Raw genomic sequence first — 23074 nt, 5'->3', positions numbered from 1 at the left:
CACACTTAATAAACACTTAGCATACAGGCATAAATTGCTAATGGATCCGCCGCGGTCGGACCATCACTCTAATAACACTAAGTGTTACTAAGCATATATGGTAGTGATAAGGAAAGACAGGAATCGGATAACCTAATAATCCGGGGTAGGTCCTGACAGAGAACTTCTCCTTCTTCTCAGCCTCCAAGTCTTTCTCCGCTTTCTTCTTCTCGGCCCAGAGGTAGCTGATCTGGTCGTTCAAGCTAGCCAAGCGTTCCTTCATCTCGTTGGAGTCTTCGCTGGCATCAATGGCGTAGACAGCAAACAGAGCCTACAAGGACATAGGAAATTAAGCATAACATCTCGGACGATCAATTAACATCAGGAATGACAAGCTTACCTTCATCATGGCTTCTCGGGCGTATTGCCGGTTCTGCTGAGGGGGTGTTGGAGGTGTTGGACCCGACCCTGATCCAATCCAGCTCGATCCCCTTTAAGTCGCCCACCATGCTGCGGACAAACTGTTCATTAGCACACCCATACTCGTTTAGGATCTGTCGGATGGGGGTCTTTGGGATTTGAGGAATAGCTGGAGCGAGAGCGCTCAAAGAATCTGGGTTCCCAGCCGAAGAACCTGCAGAACTCTGCTTCTTCCGGGTTGGAGAGGCTCCAGTCACGCTCAGACCAGTCAAAGTCACAACGTCGTCCCGCTGAGACTTCGACTTCTTGGACGTCTACTTCTTCTTCTTCTCGCCCAAGTTGACATTGACTACATCATCGGACCTCACGGTCGCCTCCGTGTCAGACAGCGGCTTCCCGTACCCTTTGTCGGGAAACTCCAAGAGCATAGCATTCTCCGAGACGCGGGCGGTAGAGTCCGCGAGATTCACTTCAGTGCGGGAGGCCACCTTCCCCACCTCCAAGAGGTCACTCAGCAGGTCCATGTCGCGCGGGTGTGAGGGACGGTGTTTACGCTTGGGAACTTTAGCTGAAAATAAAACCAACAGTCAAGACCTCGAGAAGCAAAAGAGTAAAAGGTAAAAGAAAAGAGTAAACAGCAAATGAGAGAAACTAATTTGGAACCCCACTAGGCATACGGCCGAGTTCACAATGAACTAACACTTTTCGGCGCGTCAAGTGGTACGAGCTGCAATCTTCATCCGAGGGCCAGGCTGCAAATATCTGAGCAATGCATCGCTTCTCGATCTCCGTCAGCGAGAAGGACTGATCCCGGATGTACCTAAACCGGTTAGGCACGATGTATGTGGGGCAGTTTCTTTGCCATCGACCACCGGCAAGCACGACCTTTGAACGCCAGTTGTTATTGATGGACGTTGGAAGGTCAGTAACAGGAGGCAAAAAATCCCGAGCGGAAAATGAAACACACCCGCTGCAATTTTGCTTCTTCGAGTACGATAGGCGGTAGAGGGCCCGAAAGTCATTGATAGTTGACCACCCCAAGTCGGACAAGAAGTACATGCAGCAAAGGGAAAGCAATTGGCGCCACTGGTTAGGGGGAATCTGCTCGGGAGCTAGCTGAAGCATGCTCAGCAGGTACTGCACGCATTAAGGAAGCGGGAGGGAGAAATCGTTCCTGAACATGTTGTCGTGCACAACAACGAAGCTGTCTCTCGGACAGCCCGCCAACTCGCCTTCATAAAGCCCATGGAGGGAAACCGTGGGCGGGATGCCCAAGTCTTCCCAGAATTGTTCAATCTCGGCCAGGGTCATGCTGCTCTCAGGCTCGTCGCACACACTGCCATCCTCCAAGATATAACGCCTAGACGAAGAGCCAACGAAGCTGATCATCGGGACGCCGTGAAAAACCCTAGCAGACCAATTGACATCCAGGTGGGTACGGCATAGGTTACCTGTTCGGGCCTCGACGAAGACGATTCACCTGGGCGGGATGGCCGACTTATGTACTCTTCCATCCTCTCGTCGTCATCCACTATCGGCCGAGAGGATGTACTGGCCCTGCTTAGGTCAGTAGTACTTCGAGAATCCATTTACCCTAGTATAACACAAACCCTAAGATCTATTAGCATGCCCCGCTGGGAGCAAGCGCGAGTTGCACGAACTTAACAAAGCCTACACCCTGAAATCCCTAGAACACTAACATCCCCAGTTCTACCTAAAGTCCCCAGGGTTTTAACCACTACAAGTAACACAACGCAGGCAACAAAATGAAAGCAAAGGAAGCAAAAGAAAGCCCGAGGCATAAACGAAAGTGCAAAAGAACAGAAGTACAAACCGGCGCAGAAACTTACCAGAATTACGACGTCACAGCAGCACCGGAAACTCAGCAGGAATATAACACCTCACAATCACGGCAACACAACACGGACGCAGAAATAGGCGGCGAAAGCAGAAAAGAGAGTGAAACCAGAGAAACTAGAAAACAGTGAGAAGAGCCTGAGAAGAGTGAAGGCGAAGAGGGGGGGGAGAGTTTATACTGAGAAGCCGCCTCGATCCACGGAAGAGCGCATTAAAAAACCACTTAACCGAAAATGAGGCACCCCAAACCGTCCGATCAAACCGCAAGATGATGCCACGTGGCTTAAACCGCTGTAGCTTCTTGAAGAAGGAAAGAATGAAGTGACGTGCATTAATTGCTCTTCAGTTATCCCCAGGAATATGCATTTAATGCACCTATCATAGCAACGCACAAACTTCAAAGTGAAAGACATATCTCGGGTGAGTATCACCGAGATCATTCCACCTAAGGAAATTCACATCTCGGGTGAGTGTCACCGAGATCATTCCACCGAAGAGAATTCATAACAATCGGGCAATAGCCCATGAGCACACATATCCTCCCTTTAAAAACAAAGCAAGTGGCTTGATAAACCACTGACGGCGTTAACACCCCGTCACTCGAGTAGTAACACCGGATATGGAAAGTGCTCGCTACCCTTGTCCATGGAAAAATGTAACACCCGTTTAACCCACGTCATGAGTCCGAACTTGGGGGGACTATGGGCAGGAGCCCATTTGAAATATACTGGTCTACGGGCTTATTTTAGCAAGTCCCCACTCAAGATGTGTCTTGAACGGGAACTTGGGGGGACTTGTAGTTGGTTGTGCATAAAACAACCTCCCCAAGCCCGTAAACTAGAAGACATTCCACCACGACCAAGGCAACCAAGGCCGCCTTGAGGTTCCCGCCCATAAGCAGGATGGGCCGGGCTCAACCTCGGTGGCAACACTGGACCGGGGACGGCTGCAGAAGGCATAAGGGAGGTCTATATTTGAAACAATAGTAAAGGCAATTGTCCCACATCGATTTCCAAGCAAAGAAAACCCACGCTGGGCCTTAAATACGACCCAGCCACCAGCTTGTCAGATATCATTTACTACGCTAGTAATTACACTTCACTTGCAAATTCTAACTTAATTATCGGAGGAGGAAAGACCGGAAGCCCCCGGTCATCCTTTTGTTCACAGGCCATCAGGAGGAAAGCTAATCACCCAGCGGACACGCCATCGGCTTCTGAAACCCTATTCGGGATTGTACAGAAACAAATATATGCTCATAATATTTTTGCTTTATTTTCTCAAAGACAATACAAGTTATACATAGAGCAGTAGCGTTCATATGGTCAGTTACTGACCAAGGGAATGATGGTCAATCACCCTTGAATGTAAATCCAATGGTGGGAAGTATTAATTAAAGTTAAGTTGTTCTGTTTTCAATCCTTAGATTTACATCTAACGGTGGTTGACCATATGGATCATTTGGTCAGTAACTAACCAGGTGAACATGACCGATTTGTGCAGATACAAAAGGTGATATAAGTGATCAAGAAACTAAAACCTGTGTAAAAATTAAGTTTCTGCTAGAGAAATCTTAATGAACTATCTTTGTTTATTTAGCCTATTCTATGCGTCCTTCCTCACTTTCGTTTAAACCGCTCCACAAGTGATAGACAATTATGCTTGAGCCACAAAGTCCTGGATACATTCAATCCTGTTCCTCTGTACTGGGATTATAGAGTCTCACTGAGCGTGTGTTTATCGGTTGTAGTGGTCTTGCATTAGTTTCCGACTCCTGCAAATTCTTTACATCAGTATTGAATATATCTCAATTTTATCAGTGACAGCATAACATGCAGCACATATATACGGCAAGAGAATATCAGACACTTTATAGGGTAGCAATCGAATCGAACTTACATCGTGAACAGCCTCACGGAGGAATTCGACCTGTTCTTTAGAGACAGTCCTCACCTGATGAGTTAAAAAAGATTCTTCAGATATAGTTTTGACAATAAACACTGTTAAACAAATGGAAAAGTGTAGGAAAGTAAACCTCTCCAACAAGGTTCCAGAGGACGTTTTGTGTGCAAGGAGGAATTGTAAGAGAGCCTATATATCTGTAGTACTTTGTGCTGACAGTTTTTATTTGCTTTGGATCGACCATACCAATCACCTTCTCTTCTCCACTGCTCTCAGATAAGTCTTCTATGTAGTCCATCATCTAAGCAGAAACAGAATGAAGCACAACAAGCACATATAAGACAGTGCTAAATGAGTAAATGCATGATTACATTTGCTGATAATATCCCTTGTATATGCAAATGCACCGGAGTTACATGCAGGCCGGACCGTGGATGAGAGAGCAGTATGATTACCTGTGTCAAAAATGGGTCAGGTTTTCCAATCTTATACAGGATTCCGATAACAGCGATGCTTCCATTGGGACCATCATGAACCATATGCGCTTCTAAATCAAACTGCTTGCCATTGATTTTGTGTTCCGAAGGTGAGTGCCAGTGGCATTGTCTGACGCTATAATGTGTTCCATTGATAGGAATATATCCTGCATCAGCTTGCCATTTCAACTGCAACAACAAATTATAGAGATAGAATTAGAATCACGTAACACCAAATTCAACTTCAAGTTCTCTCTCGTTTTCTCTTACCATAATATCATGGCCTCTATTCTTAAGAGTGGCATTACAAGCCTTGTAGCTACCCTGTAGTGCCCCTAAATCTGAGATTACATTAACTCTGTCATCTGACAGATTGATCGGAGACTGCAACAATCCATTGTTGCACATGCTCCATTCGCGGCGTATATTCCCCCATCTAGCAGGCCCCTTCTCACTGTTTTCGTCATAACTAAACTCACTCTCATCCTCTGCACCGTCAATAATAATACACATGAAATTAATAACTCATTTTTAGTATCTCAAATATTCAGATTGATACAACTAATATCCTCAAATCTAATATCCAATTAGTAACTTAAACCATCATTTTAAACTCTAATATTGATAACAATAACCATATGAAGGCGTTCATCAATCATGAACATGGAAATATTTCTTTCTGAACGTTCTTAAGATATACAATATCATGAAAAATAATCAATGTTTAATATACGTATGGAGCACGTATATGCAATATGTATGCTTTGCCCTTACCAACTTCATTTTCATGTGAGGTCACTTGGTAGGAATGCAAAACAAGAACGATGCTGCAAAACAAGATTAATAGGCTGGAAAGCTTCAACATTTTTGAGCTGCGATCAAGCTGCAATGGGAGCGTATCATATCGACGATAGCTTATATAGAGGGTAGCATATCAATATATCAGCCTCTGTTGTAGTATGAACGCAGGAAACGATGACATACTCTTTTTCTTTATTTTCATCTTCCGGCCAAGACTTGTCTCAGCAATAATGGCTGCGATGCATTTCCACGAGTTTGAAAGGAGGCAATGAGAAGTTGCCTACAGTCAACTGACGAATTAAAATTAAATACATTATAGTGAAAATGTGACATATATTACTAGAAGAAGAAGACCAGCAAAGAAGAAGACTCAGAACTGGTCTTTTTCTTGCTTTTGTTTCTGAAGTTTTCTACTGGTACAGGTAGACGCCATTTAGATTTACGTCGTTGGTGACGATGATCTTGCAATAAAGTATCATAGAGTGCTTTTGGATTTACTGAGTGGTTCTGTGCATCATGCATTTGAACTTTGGTTATATTCTTAGAGAGAGTTTAAATTACACATTTGCAATATGTATATCATACTATATGGTATGATAGACAAACCTAAATAATATATACATATTTGGGGTGAGGTCGTGAGAGGGTCAGTTGGGGTAGTTGGTGATTTGGACTTTGAGCCGTTTGAGGGTGATGTGGGAGGTGATAGCTAGGCCAGTACGTTATTTGTGTGTCTACACATATGACTAAAATTTGACATGTCGGAATGAAATGCGTTACTTGGCGCGAAAGGAAGTGTCTACTTCAATACGACGTCATATGTATATATATACAATGTGATACATGCCATGATTCAAAATAGCTTTCTTATGAATAATATGTGTATGGTATGAATATTTTCCAAATTATTGCATATATATATACATACTAATAAACAGCCATATGCCCATATATACCAACAAAATTATGGATGTAAGATACACATATAGCCCAATGTCCCATAATTTGACTACATACATATTTAGAGACCGTGAAAAAGTGTTCATTTAAAATGTTGTAAAAGATTTCTTTTTATTTAAAAAAGGTGTGTGTAGACACACGAAGGTTTTACTTTCGTATCGAAGACATCACCAATTGTACAATTCAGCAAGTAATTAAGGGTAAGGTTAGGGTGTATTAATGCATCTGATGCATCAACTTTGTCCTCGAGTTGTAAAATAAGTCCTCAAAATAGTAATATTAGTCCTCAAAGTTGTAATATGAGTCGTTAAAGTTGTAAAAAATATTAGTTACAACATTAGTCCTCATTTATCCTCAAAGTGGTAATTGAGTCCTTAAAGTTGTAATGAGTCCTCAAAATTGTAACAACTATTTTTTAATCACTTTAAGGACTAAATTATCACTTTAAACACACATTTTACCACTTTAAAGACACATAATTACTAATGTTGTAACTAGAAAATTTTACAATTTTAAAGACTCATATTACAGCTTCGAGGACTAATATTACTAGTTTGAGGACTCAATTTACAAAGTTGATGCATCATATCATTCACATGCATTAATATATTGTAGAATTTTTCAGTAATTAATTCAAGAATGACTCGTTGCTAAGGGATGATCGATCAGGAACAAAAAGAAGGACACGCACTGCTAACCCACTTATTTGATTAAGCCCACAACAAGAAAAAAAGAATTGCAAATTTCACTCCCCTAATAATAATAAAAGCTCGTTTGTTTTCTTTCCATCCTCTTCCAAATCAAAAGGAGGAAGGAGAAGTTAGCCTTCCTCAACCAATAACAACCGCAGCGATCTTTACCTGCTTATTAATTTCAATCGTTCAGTCTAAGGCATAGACCTTGGCATAAATATGAAGTTAAACAAGTCTTAAGCACTTACTTAGAGGGAAGGGAGGCGTTTCAAGAGGATTACTTTATGATTCAAACAAATCGGGAGACATAATGAAGCGGGGGAAAGGTGGGAAGAGAGACCAGAAAGAGAAGAAAAAGAGAAAAATGGGCTACCCACCATACAATAAACCGAGGCGTAAAACCATCTTTTCAATACCGGCTGAAAAAATGACTGAAATGTTTTACGTGACAATGTATAATGAGTAACAAATATTTGACTCATGAGGTTGTAACGCCGAAACAATTTAGGCACATAACAGTGTCGTCAGTTTCTAAATCATAAACTTAATGTTCAATCCACATTAATTAGAACCGCAAGGCAATTTTCTTGAGAAACCTTTAAACATACAAGCACTCCTTAAAAGATAAACCTCAATATCCTTAATAAAAATTGACACTATCGATTTCCATCAAAAGAATCAAGCACATGTCCAAACATGATCTGTTATTTCTTTCACCGTTGCAAACACGCTACTGACCCTCAATAGCATATTTACTTAATGAATAAGCTTAAAACACATAGCAACCGCCACATATATTTGAACCTCAATAGCGTACTTACCTTCAAATTTCTGTAGATTTGAATGCAGAGACAAAAATCAGACACCATTAACCCTTGGTAAGTTTGAATAGATGATTTCGCACCAAAAGCATGGTTCAACTTCAGATTTCGTACAAACTAGAGGAGACTCGAATCACATGCATGTATAGAGATCAGATCTACAAAAACAAAATCCATATATAGATACACAATCAAAATACAATTTGAGCTTGAATAACAAAAAAGAATCTCATAATCTAAAGCTATTCACCTTCAACAAAGTATCTCTGGACTCGGGCTCAAAATCCAGTCCCGTCGCCTTGCTTTGTCAGGTTGCTTTGCCACAGCCCACAGCCCGACACGGAGCTTAGGGCCTTTGGGAGATCGAGACTGAAATGAAATCTGAATACATGAATAAGGGCATTACTGCAAGGGCATTTATGCAGTTCGCTTACATTATAGTTGCCCGCATGTGTTACGAAAATTGAGCCTTGCTAATGGTAATATATCCTAGATTGTTCTAGGATATTCCGTAATGTGTGTCTTGCCCTTATGCGACTAGGATAAGGAATCTATATTTCGTATAGTGACAGGTTTATAGGGTAGAATAAGATTATGTTTTTCTTATCTATACCGGAATGGTACTATGTAATCTCATATATAAAGAGCGTCTATCAATAAATAAGATATATCTGTTTCACGATTCTCTATTCTCTATTCTCTTGCTATCTCTTTTTGTCTCTACAGTTTATACTTAAACACGTTTTCATGCACTTTGCTCTAACCCGAGCTGATAACCGAAAAACAATCCTACCTATTTTTCCGGAAAAAAAAAGAAGCCATCAAGCCCCCTCAGCTCCACCTTTAGTCCTTCGGCTCCTCTGTCCGTCCTCCGTCTAACAAGCCACTTTCCGGTCGTCCCATCGCCGACTCTGACCGCAACTTTCGGCCATATCTCCGACTGATTTTTCCGTTCAATCTTCAATTAGTTTTATTGTTTATTTCTATATATTATATATGGTTTATAGGACTAACCATATGTTTTATTTTTCATGAAATTATTGCGTGACGAATCAGAATTGAAATACGCGAGCAACTTCGCCGCACGCACGTGGAATTAAGCATGAAAATTGCAAAGCAGCTCATATAAACGCAGTTTATTTGGCAAACTAGCAAGTAAGTTTTCAAAGTTCAGTAGTTTTAAATTCCAATAACTCAGAGGGATAAAGTCTCTTCCCTCTTCTTCATCTCCATTCTATGCTTGTCATTTTGTGCGTGCAAGTAAAAATCCCGGAATTTTGATTCGCGGGTCCAAAAGTTGTGTTGGATCAACTTTTTGGCTATATATATATATTCTCCGGATTGTGTTTGATCAATCCGAGGCCTTCTTCCGAATTGTGTTTAATCAATTCGCGGCTTTTCTTAATTGTGTGTGATCAATCTAAAGGACAAACCATTAAAAGCATTGTTTGTGACCTTTATCGAGTCTTTTAACAGCTTAGTTTGTATGCAAGAGCAACGTAACATTCTGGTCATTTAAGTTTTGACGTACTCAATGCCCAAGACAAATCTTCGCTAGTTTTGTTGGGTATCTGTGGAATCTTTCATTGGAAAGGATTAGACCACATATTTTGCAAAATGTAATGACCACAAAGTATTGTGGAATACACTTATGGAAAGTTTCTTGAAACTTCTATCTAACTCAACAAGTTGAGTTACTAGTCAAGTGCATTGTTTACCACCTTTTTTTGACTACACATCGTTGGTGATATTTTGTGGCATCATGATCCATAATCTTTAGCGGATTCGATCATCATCAACTCCTCTAAGTCCTCTAAGTCGGTTTATGTTTTAGTTTACTCTCTTGGAATTACCGACGAGGCTTGATTTTGATCATACTATTGCAAACGAGAATTGCATGTACGTCAATGAGATAAACGTATTAGTCTGCGCACGTGAGATTAACCCCTAATATGGTGAAGGCAATGTGGGTTACGACAACGGCAGAAGAAGCCGCGCTGATGTCTAGAAAAGGAGGGGGGGGGGGGGGTGGCTGCTGGCCCTAATGGCGACACTCTTGGTCTAGACACCAACCTGTGAAAACTACTCACGTCAGCTCAGGACAATCTAGCCGTTGTGAATCTCCAGATCAGTGGTTCAGGAATTGTCGAGCTCATCCTCAAGTCGTGAATGCATACAAAAACTACAAAGAATCTTTGGAGATCATCTGTACGGAAAATCCAAATGAGGACAAATAAACCTCACGATTGCGGACTTTAAAGATTCAGATCCAGCTCTAGCTACCCCTGACTTTAACGTCATCGTTTAAACTTTGATTTTTTATCCAAGCTATATGTAATAAGACGTCGTATCGATATCCTTATTTTATTCGAGACCTCGATATACGCACATTAGCAATAATGAATGTCTTGAGAATTTTTTCGAAGTTATGAAACTATTCTTCTCCTATGGTTCGTATTGATTTACAAACAGGATGTACGGTTTACATCGTCCTTAGAATCATGGCATATTTACAATCTACCTTGTTAGATTGTGCCGTTTTGGTCTCTTCCAAGTGAAGATGACGCACGGCCTTGTATCCTCAAGAAGGATTGCCTTCGTGTTTCCGGTTAAGTCCTCTTCCTTATAGTAGATTTTCCATTAATCGGCTTAGACGCTCTATAACTAGTGAGACCTACATATACTCTCATAATTAATCAAAGTCTTTACTCTATAAGAGAGTGATCCGTTTATGTCCAAAGAAAGATGACAAAATATGTGTTAAGAGATGAAATTCTCATCTAAGTGCAATAAGATGCATCAATGTACTTGACACGATACGAAAGACTTGACCTCTCATTCGTTATGAAAAGTTGTAAAGCTAAGCGTAGCTCCACGCCCACTCCCACGCCCTTGCAATGGCATAAGAAAATCCCTTCAATATTTGTGTATGAAGAATTTGGGCTTATTCTATCTCTACATAAGAAAAATACACATTAAAGACGAAATCAGAATCCGTTCAGCTTCATAGGTCAACTTTGAAGGGACCTATAGGAAAGTCCGCTTACTGGAAAACGGTTAAACTAATACCATTGGAAAGGTCTATGTGTTTACTTTCTAGGGACACCAACCATTTGATCACACCTATCATATTGAGTGAGTTATGACTATTTTCGTAGAGTAGGAGGAATCTGTTTGAGAATCTGCTTTTGCATAACAGCCAACTTCAACTGAGCTTCATGAATAGCTCCGAACGAACCAAAATGTGTGTAATATACGGTTGGAAAGCTACATGATTCTAGTTTCCAAAACCGTTTACGGTTTGTTCATATGTATTCCTAGAGAAAGTTACGGCTGATTTAGTACTCGAATGTCATGTTGCACGAGAATCTGATTTTTTTGCACGAACTTATGTTTTGAGTTCTCAAACAGCATTCTCCTCAAGATCTAAGTGTAAATGATTATGTTTAAGGACAATATGACATGATTTATAGAATCATTGTTCAATGCCACATTTGAAGACATGTTAAAGAGCATTGATATGCTAAGTTATCGAAACTTCTGTGATTAGAAAGAATAAGGAAGAACCCAATGATTGATGTAAAGATTAGGGGGAGGTGCAGACATCAGGGGGAGTCTAGCACATACATGTCACTATCAATTGTGAAGGGTGCGTTGTACTATTTTTCTCCTACGATCAAGGTTAAGTTTCTCCCACAGGGTTTTTATTACTTGACGAGGTTTTTGATGAAGCAACATTGAAGCATCATCGACAAAACGGTGCGCGGCACAAGGGGGAGTGTTCTAGGATATTAGGTAATGTGTGCCTTGCCCTTATTTCGCACAGTGATAGGTTTACAGGTTAGAATACGATTATGTATCCTTATCTATACCGGAATGGTACTCTGTAATCCCATATATAAATGATTTCTATCAATGAATAAGATATATTTGTTTTTTTAGCTAATAAGATATATATGTTTCACGATTTTCTATTCTCTTGCTATCTCTATTTGTCTCTACAGTTCATACGTAAACATAGATTTTTTAATTTTTTAATTTTCTATATGTAGTTAGTAGTGTAGATCTCAAGAACAACTTGTTACATTTAAAAATATTGTTTTTTTTTATTATTTTTTTATGAAAAGGACATCACGCCATATAAACCCTAAACCTTATTCCACAGTTTTGAAGGAACCACTCTACGTATCTCAAGAGTGAGTTACCAAGACGAAACCTAGGTTTCGTGATGGCGACAACAAGCTTCATGCTCACCAGATAATGAAGTGGCGAGACGGCGGTGACATGGGTTCAAAGGTGTATTACCTCCTCAGGAGGTGGCGTCAGGGTCTCAACCAGTGAGTTTCAACGGCTCCTTTTGCGGTGGCCTTTTCTTGTAGCGATTTAGGGTGTGTTTTATGGGAGAGGATCGATGGTTTACATTAGGTTGCGGCGGTTTGAAAGCAGCAGTGGTTGTTTTGGGCGTAGAGATGGCGAGTTGCACAATGAGCTTGACGACAAATGTTCGAGATGCAGCGGTTTTGGCCGGAGTAGGGACGACGCAGTCACAGTTGAATGGGCAACATGGTCGATGGTGTCGGCGGCCAACTTCTCTCCTTGTGCAATTTGGGAGGTGGCTTAGATCTTTGAGCCTGCTACTTTTGCTTGGATCTTTGGGCCCAAGGTAAGAGTTGGACTGATTGCAGGCCTAGGGAGGTTTTGGGCTTCATCTCGTTGGTGAGAACTGAGGACCAAGCTTCTAAAAGGCACCACCTTCCCCCGCCTAGGCGCCGACTAGGCTATAGGCGGAGCTAAGCCGCCCGGATTTTCTCTAAAGCGTTTCAGTTAGGCGGTCAGCAGCCCAAGGATCGCCTAGGCGGTCAAGGCACCATCAAGGCGAAGCAGGCGCGTCCAAGGCGGTCTTGGACTAGGCGCGACTAGGGGAAGCCGGCGCTTCCGAAAAAAAAAACCCCAATAAACTAAAACGCGTGCATGCCCTTTTGATTCTCGAAGATGCCTCGGAGTTATCCACCATCGGAGCCACGATTGGCCGGGAGAAACAAAGGACGTCGTCGTTGTCGAGGTCTTCGGGTATCCGACAGTTGAGCAGTGAGGCCATTTGAGATTTGGGTTTAAGGGCGAGGTTTTGCGAGAGGATTGGAAAGTTCGAATTCCATGAGAGGACGATTCTGGAATTAGTCCTCTGTGTGTTACAAAAGTAAACAGAGGAGATGATTTACTAGATCTGGATTTGTTTGATCGCTTTTTCTTTTCTGAATAACGTCTGGGAATGAACGAGGCAAGAATGAGAGAGATGATTATTGTTGCAACTTGCAACACAGGTGGACAAGAGCTGATTATTGATTAATTAAACCAATTAATCCCATTTTCATAATCTAGACCTTTTAATACTAATACTTATCTAATAAATAAAAATATTATTAATTAAACTATTTTTATTTGTGCATCACTATTAATTGAGCCAAAATTTTAAATTTATTCATATTTTACTAGTTTTAAATATTTTTATTTATTAATTAAATATAAAAAAAGTAAATCGCCTAATTCCCGCCTAGTCTCCGCCTAGGCTGTCCAGGCGGGCGGCGACCTAGACGCTAGGCTATAGGTCGCCGCCCGCCTAGCGCCTAGCGCCTTTTAGACCATTGCTGTGGACAGTTGGGCTTTGGATGAGTTTTCAGTAAGCTCCAATCCAAAAAGGAAGGAGTTCGTTTTGTTTTAATTTGTTATAGGTTGGGGATAAGTCTCTATTAGGTAATTATAAATCTATGAGTCTTCTATAGGTGTCGAGTTTCTTATAAACTTGTACCACAATTGTGTGATTGGCAAAGGAGGGCCAGGTGTGATTATCACTATGATAAGTCGTAGAATGCGAGGTTTTTATATTAGTGAAGGAGCACACTTCATTGGCATGACCTTACGTTATTTTGAGAAAGGGTCGGGTCGTAAGGGCTTATTGCGGGTTTAAAACCTGAGGATCAAATTATGACACCTAGACACTCTTAGAGCAAGTCCACCCGCTAGGTCTTCGTTGGGAATACCTGGGTCATGGGTGTGACCTGGGTCGCCACATGGCAGTGAAACTGGACTGCAGTTTTTACCTACAATTTTAGTTTTTGGGTCGTCATGTAGCAATGACTGTTTAATACATTTTATATTTGGTATTTTATATGTTCGATTTATTTTTGAGTTTTTCCTGAAATGTCGAGTCTTCGATTTAAGGCTCCTGTGTGGTAGTACGCGTCGACACGAGGTCACCGATGTATTCAGATTATTTGTTGGTACATCGAACTGTTTTCTATGTTTTATCAAAGTTTCGATAAAACAAAACTATTATTAGTAATTTGAAATTTGTGATTAATTCTCAACCGTTTGATCTCTTCATTTTAAATCTAGGCCGTTTAATTTCTCTATAAAAATCCAACTCAGGTGAACTGACCCAAATCAGGTCAACTCTTCCTTCTTCGAAGACGACCAAGAGCTGTGTTGCTATCCGACCGCCCAAGACGACACAATCGATTCTGGCCACCCCACGGCGCCAGACTTGGCCAAAACCTTCCTCTTTCTTCCATATCCTATACCCCCATCATCAATTTCACATGCATTCACCGTGGTGTCAAATCAACTCCGGGAAGCTTTTGCTTTTCCGGTTAGGGTTTGGGTTTCCGGCAACCAAATCGTGTGCTAGAGGTATGGTTGTGATCACATTTTCCTTCTCTATCTTCTCTTACCCTTAATTTCACGAATTGCTTATATTTTTTTAAAAACATCATTTTCTCTACGTTTGTGGGATTCGCCGGTGATCTTCCACCGACGGCGCCATCCAAGCTTCCCGGCATCCGTATGTGGCACGCGTCTCGCTCTCTCTGATTCTGTCGTGCTAGAGACGCACGAGAGCAACGCGTTGAGGCCTGGACGTCACAGTGCCACAACGTGGCCGACGTCATGTGGTGGGGTGCAAACGAGCTGAGGTGGCTCAGAAGGCTAGGTCGTCAAAATCCTTTGCCTGGGTCATGGGTCTGACCCAGGTGATGACCCGGGTCTGACCCAGGTAATGACCCGGATCTAACCTAAGTGAAAGAAATTTCATGGGTGGAGGGTGGTTTTTTCTGGATGGATCTTCGTTTGACATGACAAATGTCTGAGTCTTGTTTTTGGGGTTGAGGTGGACTTGCTCTTATTTGTATATAAGACAACGTCCAATAAGAAGGTTTAGGACTTCCACAAATGCTTTTTCATTATTAGAAGAGACAACCAGATAGCACCATGATACCAAGTTGCCGATGAGTACTACATCAATCAGAAATCTATGAATTACTTCATAATTATTAAAAAAAGCCCTAATTCATAAAGATCATAATGACAAGAGTGACCATCGATCAATCAAGTGTAATTCATTCAAGTAAATCTCTAGAATAGTCACCTAGCTAGTCGACGAGTGGAAAAAGATGGTACCTCTTCCTTCGTCTTCCTATGCGTCACATTGCCTCATACACTGTAAATTAAGTTAAATCACTTAATTGTGATCCTTAGTGGAAGGAGATATTGAACAATAAAAGAATCGAAGAGTTTTACATATGAACATGGGAAGTCTAGTCCTTTGCGAAGAACTTCTCTTCATATGGATTGTGAAAAATCAATGTGGTTGTTTTTGCCTTCTTGGGTCCCTTTAATTTGGTTTGTGAGAAACAAAACTGATCCTTTTGTTTTTCTCATGAGATCTTTTCTCATCGGAGCAGAAATGTACGTAAACACATGAATTACATTTCGATGTTTGGTAATAGAAGAAAAAGTGATCTGAAAGTTGTTAAAAAGTTTGTAATTTTTTTAATTTTTGAAGAACGGCCGGTGCAGCTGCCCTTAGCCTTGATTAATGAAACCATAGAATACAAGAGGGGACATAGAGCCTAAACCCCCAATTACAATAAATAATGTATTCTAACATCCAGTTAGCAAAAAGTGTATCGGCTACTCTATTTGCTTTGAGTAATGAATGCAAAGAAATGTGTTGTGAGTAATAAATGCAAATAAATAAATAAGTGGGAGAGATTCATTTGGAGTTTGGAAGAAACCATGCACTTTATTTGATTCCCCCTGTTTCCCTCACTCAAGAAAGGATTTCATTTTACATTGCATCTCATCACACTAGACAAATGAAAAAATTTCTTTTTCCGATGCTTACTTTCCTTCCGTGAATCAAATGAGGTTTTTGGTACTTATTTTGAAATAAATTACTACTTCATATGGCTGATCTTCTAATTTGAAGCTATCAATTTCTCTCATATTCTCCAGGAAGTTGCAAATTTGATGTGAAATGATCTTGCCAATCTTAATCTTCTTTGTAGAATCAACTTACCCTCTTGGGAGCCTGATCTCCCGTCAAATGTTCTTCAAGTTTTTCATTCTAATTTCTGTAATGTAACTATGTAAGATGTTGCAGGATTGAAGGGGGGGCAAAGCCACTTGTGACGTTGCTAGCTAGAAAGATGATTAAGTGGCAAACAGAGTGAAAATTGAACTCATATAGCATATAGGTAATAGGTGTTGAGTGTTGAGTACTGAGATCTATATTAAATAAAATCATGCACCCAGAATAATTGATTGAAACCCCAAAACATACATATCCAAATGTTTCACCTAAATTTAAGCCACTTCGATTCACAGATCAAATTCCAGAATCCAGATCATGGTGTAACGCTACAATGCTCCATTGTGCTTAGTTGACTTCGTTTGTATTATAGCTCTCGGCTACTGAGTATTGTAAGGTGGAGTTTTCCTATTTGTAGCACTAAAGAGACAAAAGCATTATTTCGCTTTTGATCAATGAGGCAAGAATTGCTATCATCAATATATTTTAGACAAATTAATCTCCAATTGGTTAGTGTGGCCATACCACCTAGTGTGTTGGCTGATTTGGTGGAGAACCCATCACCAAATTTATCAGAAAATGAAACCCTAACTAGCATACGTTCCTCTATATAAACGGCATCAACTTCTCTTGCCTCCTTCACAATATCAAGCAGTAAAGTAGCAGTTTTGGGTAAGCATATTTTATAGAGGTTGTTCGAAGCAAACAAAAAGTGTCTTTTCTCCTTTTGTTTCTTAACTTGTTTTCGTTTTGTTTCAGTGGAAGTATTCTAAAAGCTCGATCAGAATGAGATTCCTGGCTATCGCCCTAATTTTGATGATGGTGAGCTCTGCCTTTGCTGGCCGGCAACTTGACGATGATCGGCATGGCAGCCGACAGCTAGTTCAGGAGACCAAGACGGTCGATCAAGCTGGGTATTATCCAGGAACCAGTGTGAATAACCACCATTACATCCCAAGGCAAGACTTCAACAGCAAGGGTGGCAGTGATGGTGGGGACGGTGCCTAGATTGTTCTCATATCTATAACTCCATAATTAGTGAAGACGATCAATCGCGCGATTACCAGTGGGGGTGTGTGTAGTATATATATATATATATATATATATATATATATATATATATATATAGAGTGTAACCTAATATGCAATGATATAGCATATTAGTATCTACTTGGGTTTGAGGCATATGGATTTGTATTATATGACAATGCAGTGTGTGTTTTGTATGGTTATGACTGGGTATATTGATCAAACTATACGCAGCGTTATATATACTTATAGAGAGAGAGAGAGTTTGTTTACCACTAATGTACTGAGCCAGTGTATTTCATTTTTTTTTCTTTATTTTATTGAATAGATCAAAATAGATAATTTCATTACTTATCATTGACCAGAAGGCACGTATATCAACTAGCGACTTGTGTCAGAATTAATAGATTCAAGCTAAACAAACTAACTGATAGGAATCCTCATTGTTAACAAGTATGCTTGAAAGAGCCTAAACAACATAAACTAAGAACTAACACCCTGACTCTCTTAGAAATGTAAATCAAGTCGCTTAGAGACCGCAATTGGTGTACAACTAGAAATACTAAGACATTAAGGAATTTGGAACTTCTATCGTAGGCAAGCTTTCCTTTGCCCTTGTCTGAAGGGCTAATATCATCTCCAAAGTTGATCGGCAAAGGAATGCGCATAGGAGGGACTGCATGCTTCTTGTCCGGTTTTGGGTTCTTGTTCTTGCTTCCTAAAGGATGACCAAACTTGACATGACCCACCCCGAATTTCACCCTGAATCCCAGACAAAGTCGTGCGGGGACCACCTCAAAGGAAAATTTACCGAAAAATCGGCATAACCTCCCTTGAAAATGGACAACCCTTCCTAATAATACCTACAAACACTTCTGAAAATTTAAATCCAACCTTAAACTCCTGGAGCCTCCGTGCTCCCCAAATCACAACACCACCCAAATTATTTACTAATCTAAACAAATCTCATATCCAACCATTTATAGCTTCAGAGCAACTCTAACAGGAAGAAAGGAAACATAATAAATTAACAAGCGGAAGCTATATGATGACTATGCCTCATCTCCATGTACGCCCGACCTTGACTAAGCTAACCTGCAAACTGGGCATTTTTAAAACAAAGGGCCCAGGGGAAAACATTTGAAACACGTTAGAGTGAGTGGACAAAAAATAAATTAACAAATAAAATATTTATGTTTCCCCAAATCAATTTCCAAGGAAAATAGAACGCATGCTGCAAGCGATAAAACTTTTATCTCATAAATATCGAGCCTCTCAGGCTCTATAAAATATGTATGTATTACACACGTCCATACTCCCTATAATTCATGGGTCTATATAGGGCTACTACGCTCGCGTCCAACGCTCACGTCACGCCTTAATGCGGTGCTACACTACGTCATTAAGGTGGACAGACGGGTGTATAAATATGTGTCCATACCCCCTATATGAATTAAACACTCATATAGGGCTACTACGCTAGCGTCCAACGCTCACGTCACACCATAATGCGGTTATATGCTACGCCATTAAGGTGGACAGACACATAGGGCTAGCTAGCATTTTTATACATACTCTCCTCACAAATACATATTTATATCACCGAAAATCCCATTTTCGGTAACTCTCCAAGAGAAATAAATCGTCAAAATCAAAATGACGTCAAAATGCTCCAACAATTTAAATGTTCAACCAAAACCATTGCATGCATATTATTCAAAACCAAAAGTCCACTCACAACTCTAGGCATAAGCCCGACGAAATCCAAATCGCCACTCCAGAGAGGTTTCCTCGAACCTTGGCACAAATATAAAATTAATTTCCCAACTAAAAATCCAATATTTGAACAAAATAGGCAAAATTAACCGAGAGCCATACTCACGCTCATCATTGCCTAATTTCGATACGGTCCACACCTCAACACTAAAACCAGCAACCTTAACTACACCCTTCCACAGATTATACGACTTTAATCCAACGGTCGGATTCTATCCTATTAATCCGCCAAAATTACCAAACTTCGGAAATTCACAAACCTAACCAAAACTCATCCAAAAATTCCATAATTTACATCAATATACTCCCCTTAATATTCCACATTTAAAACTATACAAAACTCCCAAACAGCGGCGGCGGCGCCACCAGCTCCGCCGGCAGCGGCGGCCGGAGGCCGATTCCGGTGACCTCCAATGCTCACCAAATTTAAACAGCAGCTTCCTCTCAACCTACTCTACAACTTTCTTAACTAGTACAACACCTAATTCCAAGCCTAACTATGCCAATCGAACGAAAACAACACAAAAAGCCCTAGAGCTTCCACTCACCGGTTCTCCTTACCTAGACCACGAGAGGGCGTGCTTTTTGGAGGGGTTGCTGCACGGGAGGAGAGCTTTCTTTTGAGCCAAGAATCGCCGGCTTTGGTGGCCGGAGGAGGGAGTTCCGGCGACCGGAAGTTCTGGGCAGTCAAACCTTTCGAGTGGCACCGCTCCCTCACGGTGGCGCTAGGGCTCCTCTCACCGGTCCAGGGAGGTTGCTGGGTTGGAAGTCAACCGAACGGGACCGGTGCGGCGGCGGTTGGTGGCCGGACGGCGGCGGACGAGCGGCCGGAAGCTTCGGCTGCGGGAAAACTCGGGGATGAGACCGGGAGGGAGAGAAGAAGAGAGAGGGAAAAGAAATGGGTGTTTGGGCCTCACACCCACCCGGTCCAACACCATATAACAACCCACTCCAAAATAAAACACCCCGAAAAAAATAATACCCGAATAAAAATTACCTTTTACTAGCTAAAATTTACCATTTTTACCGTCGTCATATTTTCCTCCTACGAATAATCCTCTGCACATAACCGTCCCCGAAACCCCTCTAGGGACCAATTAAAACTATAACCTCAATGACGGAGACTGTAAAATTCTTATTATAACCAAGCTAGTAAATAAGGTAAAAATTTACGGGTCGGGATGTGACAAAACTTCCTTTTGTAAGTCAACAACTTTTCATCCTTTGAGTCTTCCACCAACCCTAGAGATTCTGGTGGAGAGTTATGACCTTACCTCCCAAAATAGTCTTGAATTTTTTAAGGGGGGGAGTGATACCTCTGTCCTTCCACATTTTCGGGTCGGGGTAGAAACAGCTTCATCACTCATAGTAGTGATCTCCACTGCTAGTATTTCCTGCAAATCGGAACCCGAATTCTCATAATCGAAAACAAGATCCGCAGTTGTTGGAGGCTCATTTAGCTTGCGTCCCAGTTCATGTTCTTCACTGCCAACTGCAACCAATTTAGTTGTGAGGGTACGTTCCAAATGCCATGCGTTCCTTCAAGATAACTAGTTTCTTCTTTTTAGGAACCGTAGAAGATGTAAGGCCTGAAGACTGCAGCAAGAACAGATGGAGCCTTAGCAGCAAAAGTGGAGTTAGGGTTTGGATTTCGTGTAGAAGAACTTGCAAAACCCAAAACCCTAGCTCTGGTTAGATCAACCAAAGGAGGTTCTTCACATCGAGCCCCTACATGAGTGACAAGCCCATAAAGAGAACAACGATCTTTCAGGTGATCATAGGGAAACTATAGTAGAGGCTCCACTCCCCCCTCCAAAAAGACAAATAAGAACTGGTTTTGAGATGTCGGGCGAGAACAGACACTAGTGGAAATATCGACTTAGCCGACGGAAACAATTCGTCACCTAAGACCGCATATCCGTCGATTACAATCTTGACCGACGAATTATCCGTAGTCTAAGTTCCGTCGCCTAGGTGTCGTGAGGTAGACACTTAAGCGACGGAAATTAAGTTAGTCGTCGACTAAGACCGATCCAACTCGACGGACCCTTACCTGCCTTGTCGACAAACGGAATCGTCGAAAAAACTCTCTATCGACGGAAAGTTTTTGTCAGAAATGTTCTTAGCCGACGAATATGAAATTCCTCTTAACCGACGAAACTGCCGTCTATATGTATCTTTACTGACGAATATAAGATTGTTCTTAAGAGACGGAAAATTCCTCGGCATAGTTTTTGCCCGACGAATGTGTAACTGTTCTTAGTCAACGATTGATCTTTGTATTTGTCGGACAAGTTGTTTATCTTAAGCGTCGAATGTCACTATTTCCATCGCCTAGGTATTTTATCTTAGGAGACGAATGTTACTGTTCAGTGGCTTCGGTTGTTTATCTTGGGCGACGAAGATTACTGTTTCCGTCGTACAAGACAAATATCTTAGGCGACGAAGGTTTCTGGTTCTGTCGCCTAAGAGATTTTAAATAGGGTGAAAAAACACTGAATTTTGTTATTTATTTATTTTTTTGGGTTTCACTGTTTCCAAAAATTACAAATCAGTAACAATAATGAAACACATACAGATACATATATACCGGAAGCACTGGATTTGGACCATTTTTCATATATTGATTACAGATGGACAAATATTATTCATATATACAAAATAATTAATGAATTAACTAGGTAGAAAATTGTTCATACAATGTAGCTAAACTATGAATCTTCTACAAAATCAATAATTCTAAGAACGTCCGTTGTCCAATTCTATATTATCGCCTAGATCATCATTGTTTTGTAGGGAAACATGTGGTGGAGGAGAAGCATTTGGAGGTGGAGGAGGAAAGTGTGGAGGAGGAGGAGGTGGCATACCTAGGTGCTCATATAAGGCTGCAACTTGGGACTGCACAGCACTATACATAGACTCAGCACGCAGGGCACGCTGCTGGACCTCTGTTAACTGCTGCTGGGCACGATCCTCTGATTCCTTTAGACTTTGCTCATAGCGCTGCTGCACCTCTTGGAGTTGCTGCTCATCAACTCTAGGAGGACGACTACGTGAAGTGGAACCATTTGAAGAATGGCTCAAGTCTCGCTCGCCTCCTTGTCCCATCCCTCTGATCTCCTTTCCTTTGCGAGTTTTGAGCACTGTACCCAGCACCTCAATTTGTTGGGACTAAACACTTTCCATAATCTGCTCCTCCGTCGCGTTAGGGTGTTGTTCCTTAAATGCATCATTTCGTTTATTGACCTCATCAACCATGTCATTCTGCATGCATTTAAAATACATCAATAAAGTTTCCATAAGAAAGTTTACTGGTTACATAATAAACAAAGAAGCTACTGGGGGTCAGTAGAAGTTTACTGCCCCCCAATAAACTTCTATTGGGGGTCAGTAAACATGCAATTCATTATCTCCCTTTCAGTTTCATTGCCACAACATACAACAGATACCCTAATAAACAACTTTATTGCTCCCTATAAAACCCAGTAGAAGTTTACTGCCCCCCAGTAAACTTTTACTGGGGGTCAGTAAACTTGCAATTCATTATCTCCCAATCAGTTTCATTGCCATAACATACAACAGATACCATAATAAACAACTTTATTGCTCCCTAGTAAACCCAGTAGAAGTTTACTGCCCCCCAGTAAACTTCTACTGAAGGTTAGTAAACTTGCAATTCATTATATCCCTTTTAGTTTCATGGCCACAACACACAACAGATACCCTAATAAACATCTTTATTAATTGCTCCATAGTAAACAACTTTATTGCTCCCTAAAACTATACATAATAATTAATGACAGCGATAATAACACTTTTTTTTGTTTTGGAAGAAGCAGGAAAACATGACATTGTAATTGGACAGTGCCTAGATTCAACTTAATGGTCTCATATATATACCAATAGCCGGATTTACACATGCTTGAAGCATTTGCTAAGCTTACATAAAGTAAAAGGAAAAACACTTACATAGGAGATCGAAGACCCCGTGTGGTG

The 23074-nt window shown here is 41.0% G+C and overlaps 1 protein-coding gene across 1 annotated transcript; it reads right to left on the bottom strand.

The window, feature by feature from the left end:
• Positions 1-3747: 3747 nt before the first annotated feature.
• LOC101314255 (bifunctional monodehydroascorbate reductase and carbonic anhydrase nectarin-3-like) lies at positions 3748-22186 on the bottom strand. Its single transcript, XM_004293045.1, has 9 exons — positions 21946-22186; positions 20651-20806; positions 20395-20570; positions 5409-5517; positions 4905-5122; positions 4614-4823; positions 4292-4459; positions 4156-4209; positions 3748-4030 (listed from the first exon to the last, which is right to left on the bottom strand). Exons 1-9 carry the CDS (start codon positions 22184-22186, stop codon positions 3944-3946), a joined length of 1419 nt encoding a protein of 472 aa, XP_004293093.1. The 3' UTR covers positions 3748-3943.
• Positions 22187-23074: the final 888 nt, after the last annotated feature.

Source organism: Fragaria vesca, linkage group LG2 (genome assembly GCF_000184155.1).
Source record: "Fragaria vesca subsp. vesca linkage group LG2, FraVesHawaii_1.0, whole genome shotgun sequence".
NCBI classification, from domain to species: Eukaryota; Viridiplantae; Streptophyta; class Magnoliopsida; order Rosales; family Rosaceae; genus Fragaria; species Fragaria vesca.
Note: the sequence above shows the minus strand (reverse complement) of the source record. Positions and strands in the feature narration are given on the sequence as shown.

Bases quoted from the DNA above. Each gene is read 5' to 3' on its own strand.
- LOC101314255 (XM_004293045.1), bottom strand. From the start codon at position 22,186: ATGGGACAAGGAGGCGAGCGAGACTTGAGCCATTCTTCAAATGGTTCC. The intron at 20,571-20,650 runs GTTCCTAAAAAG...AATTGGTTGCAG, and splicing joins CAGGCCTTACATCTTCTACG to TTGGCAGTGAAGAACATGAA. The intron at 5,518-20,394 runs GTATCACTCCCC...CTCCCATTGCAG, and splicing joins GAAAATGTGGAAGGACAGAG to CTTGATCGCAGCTCAAAAAT.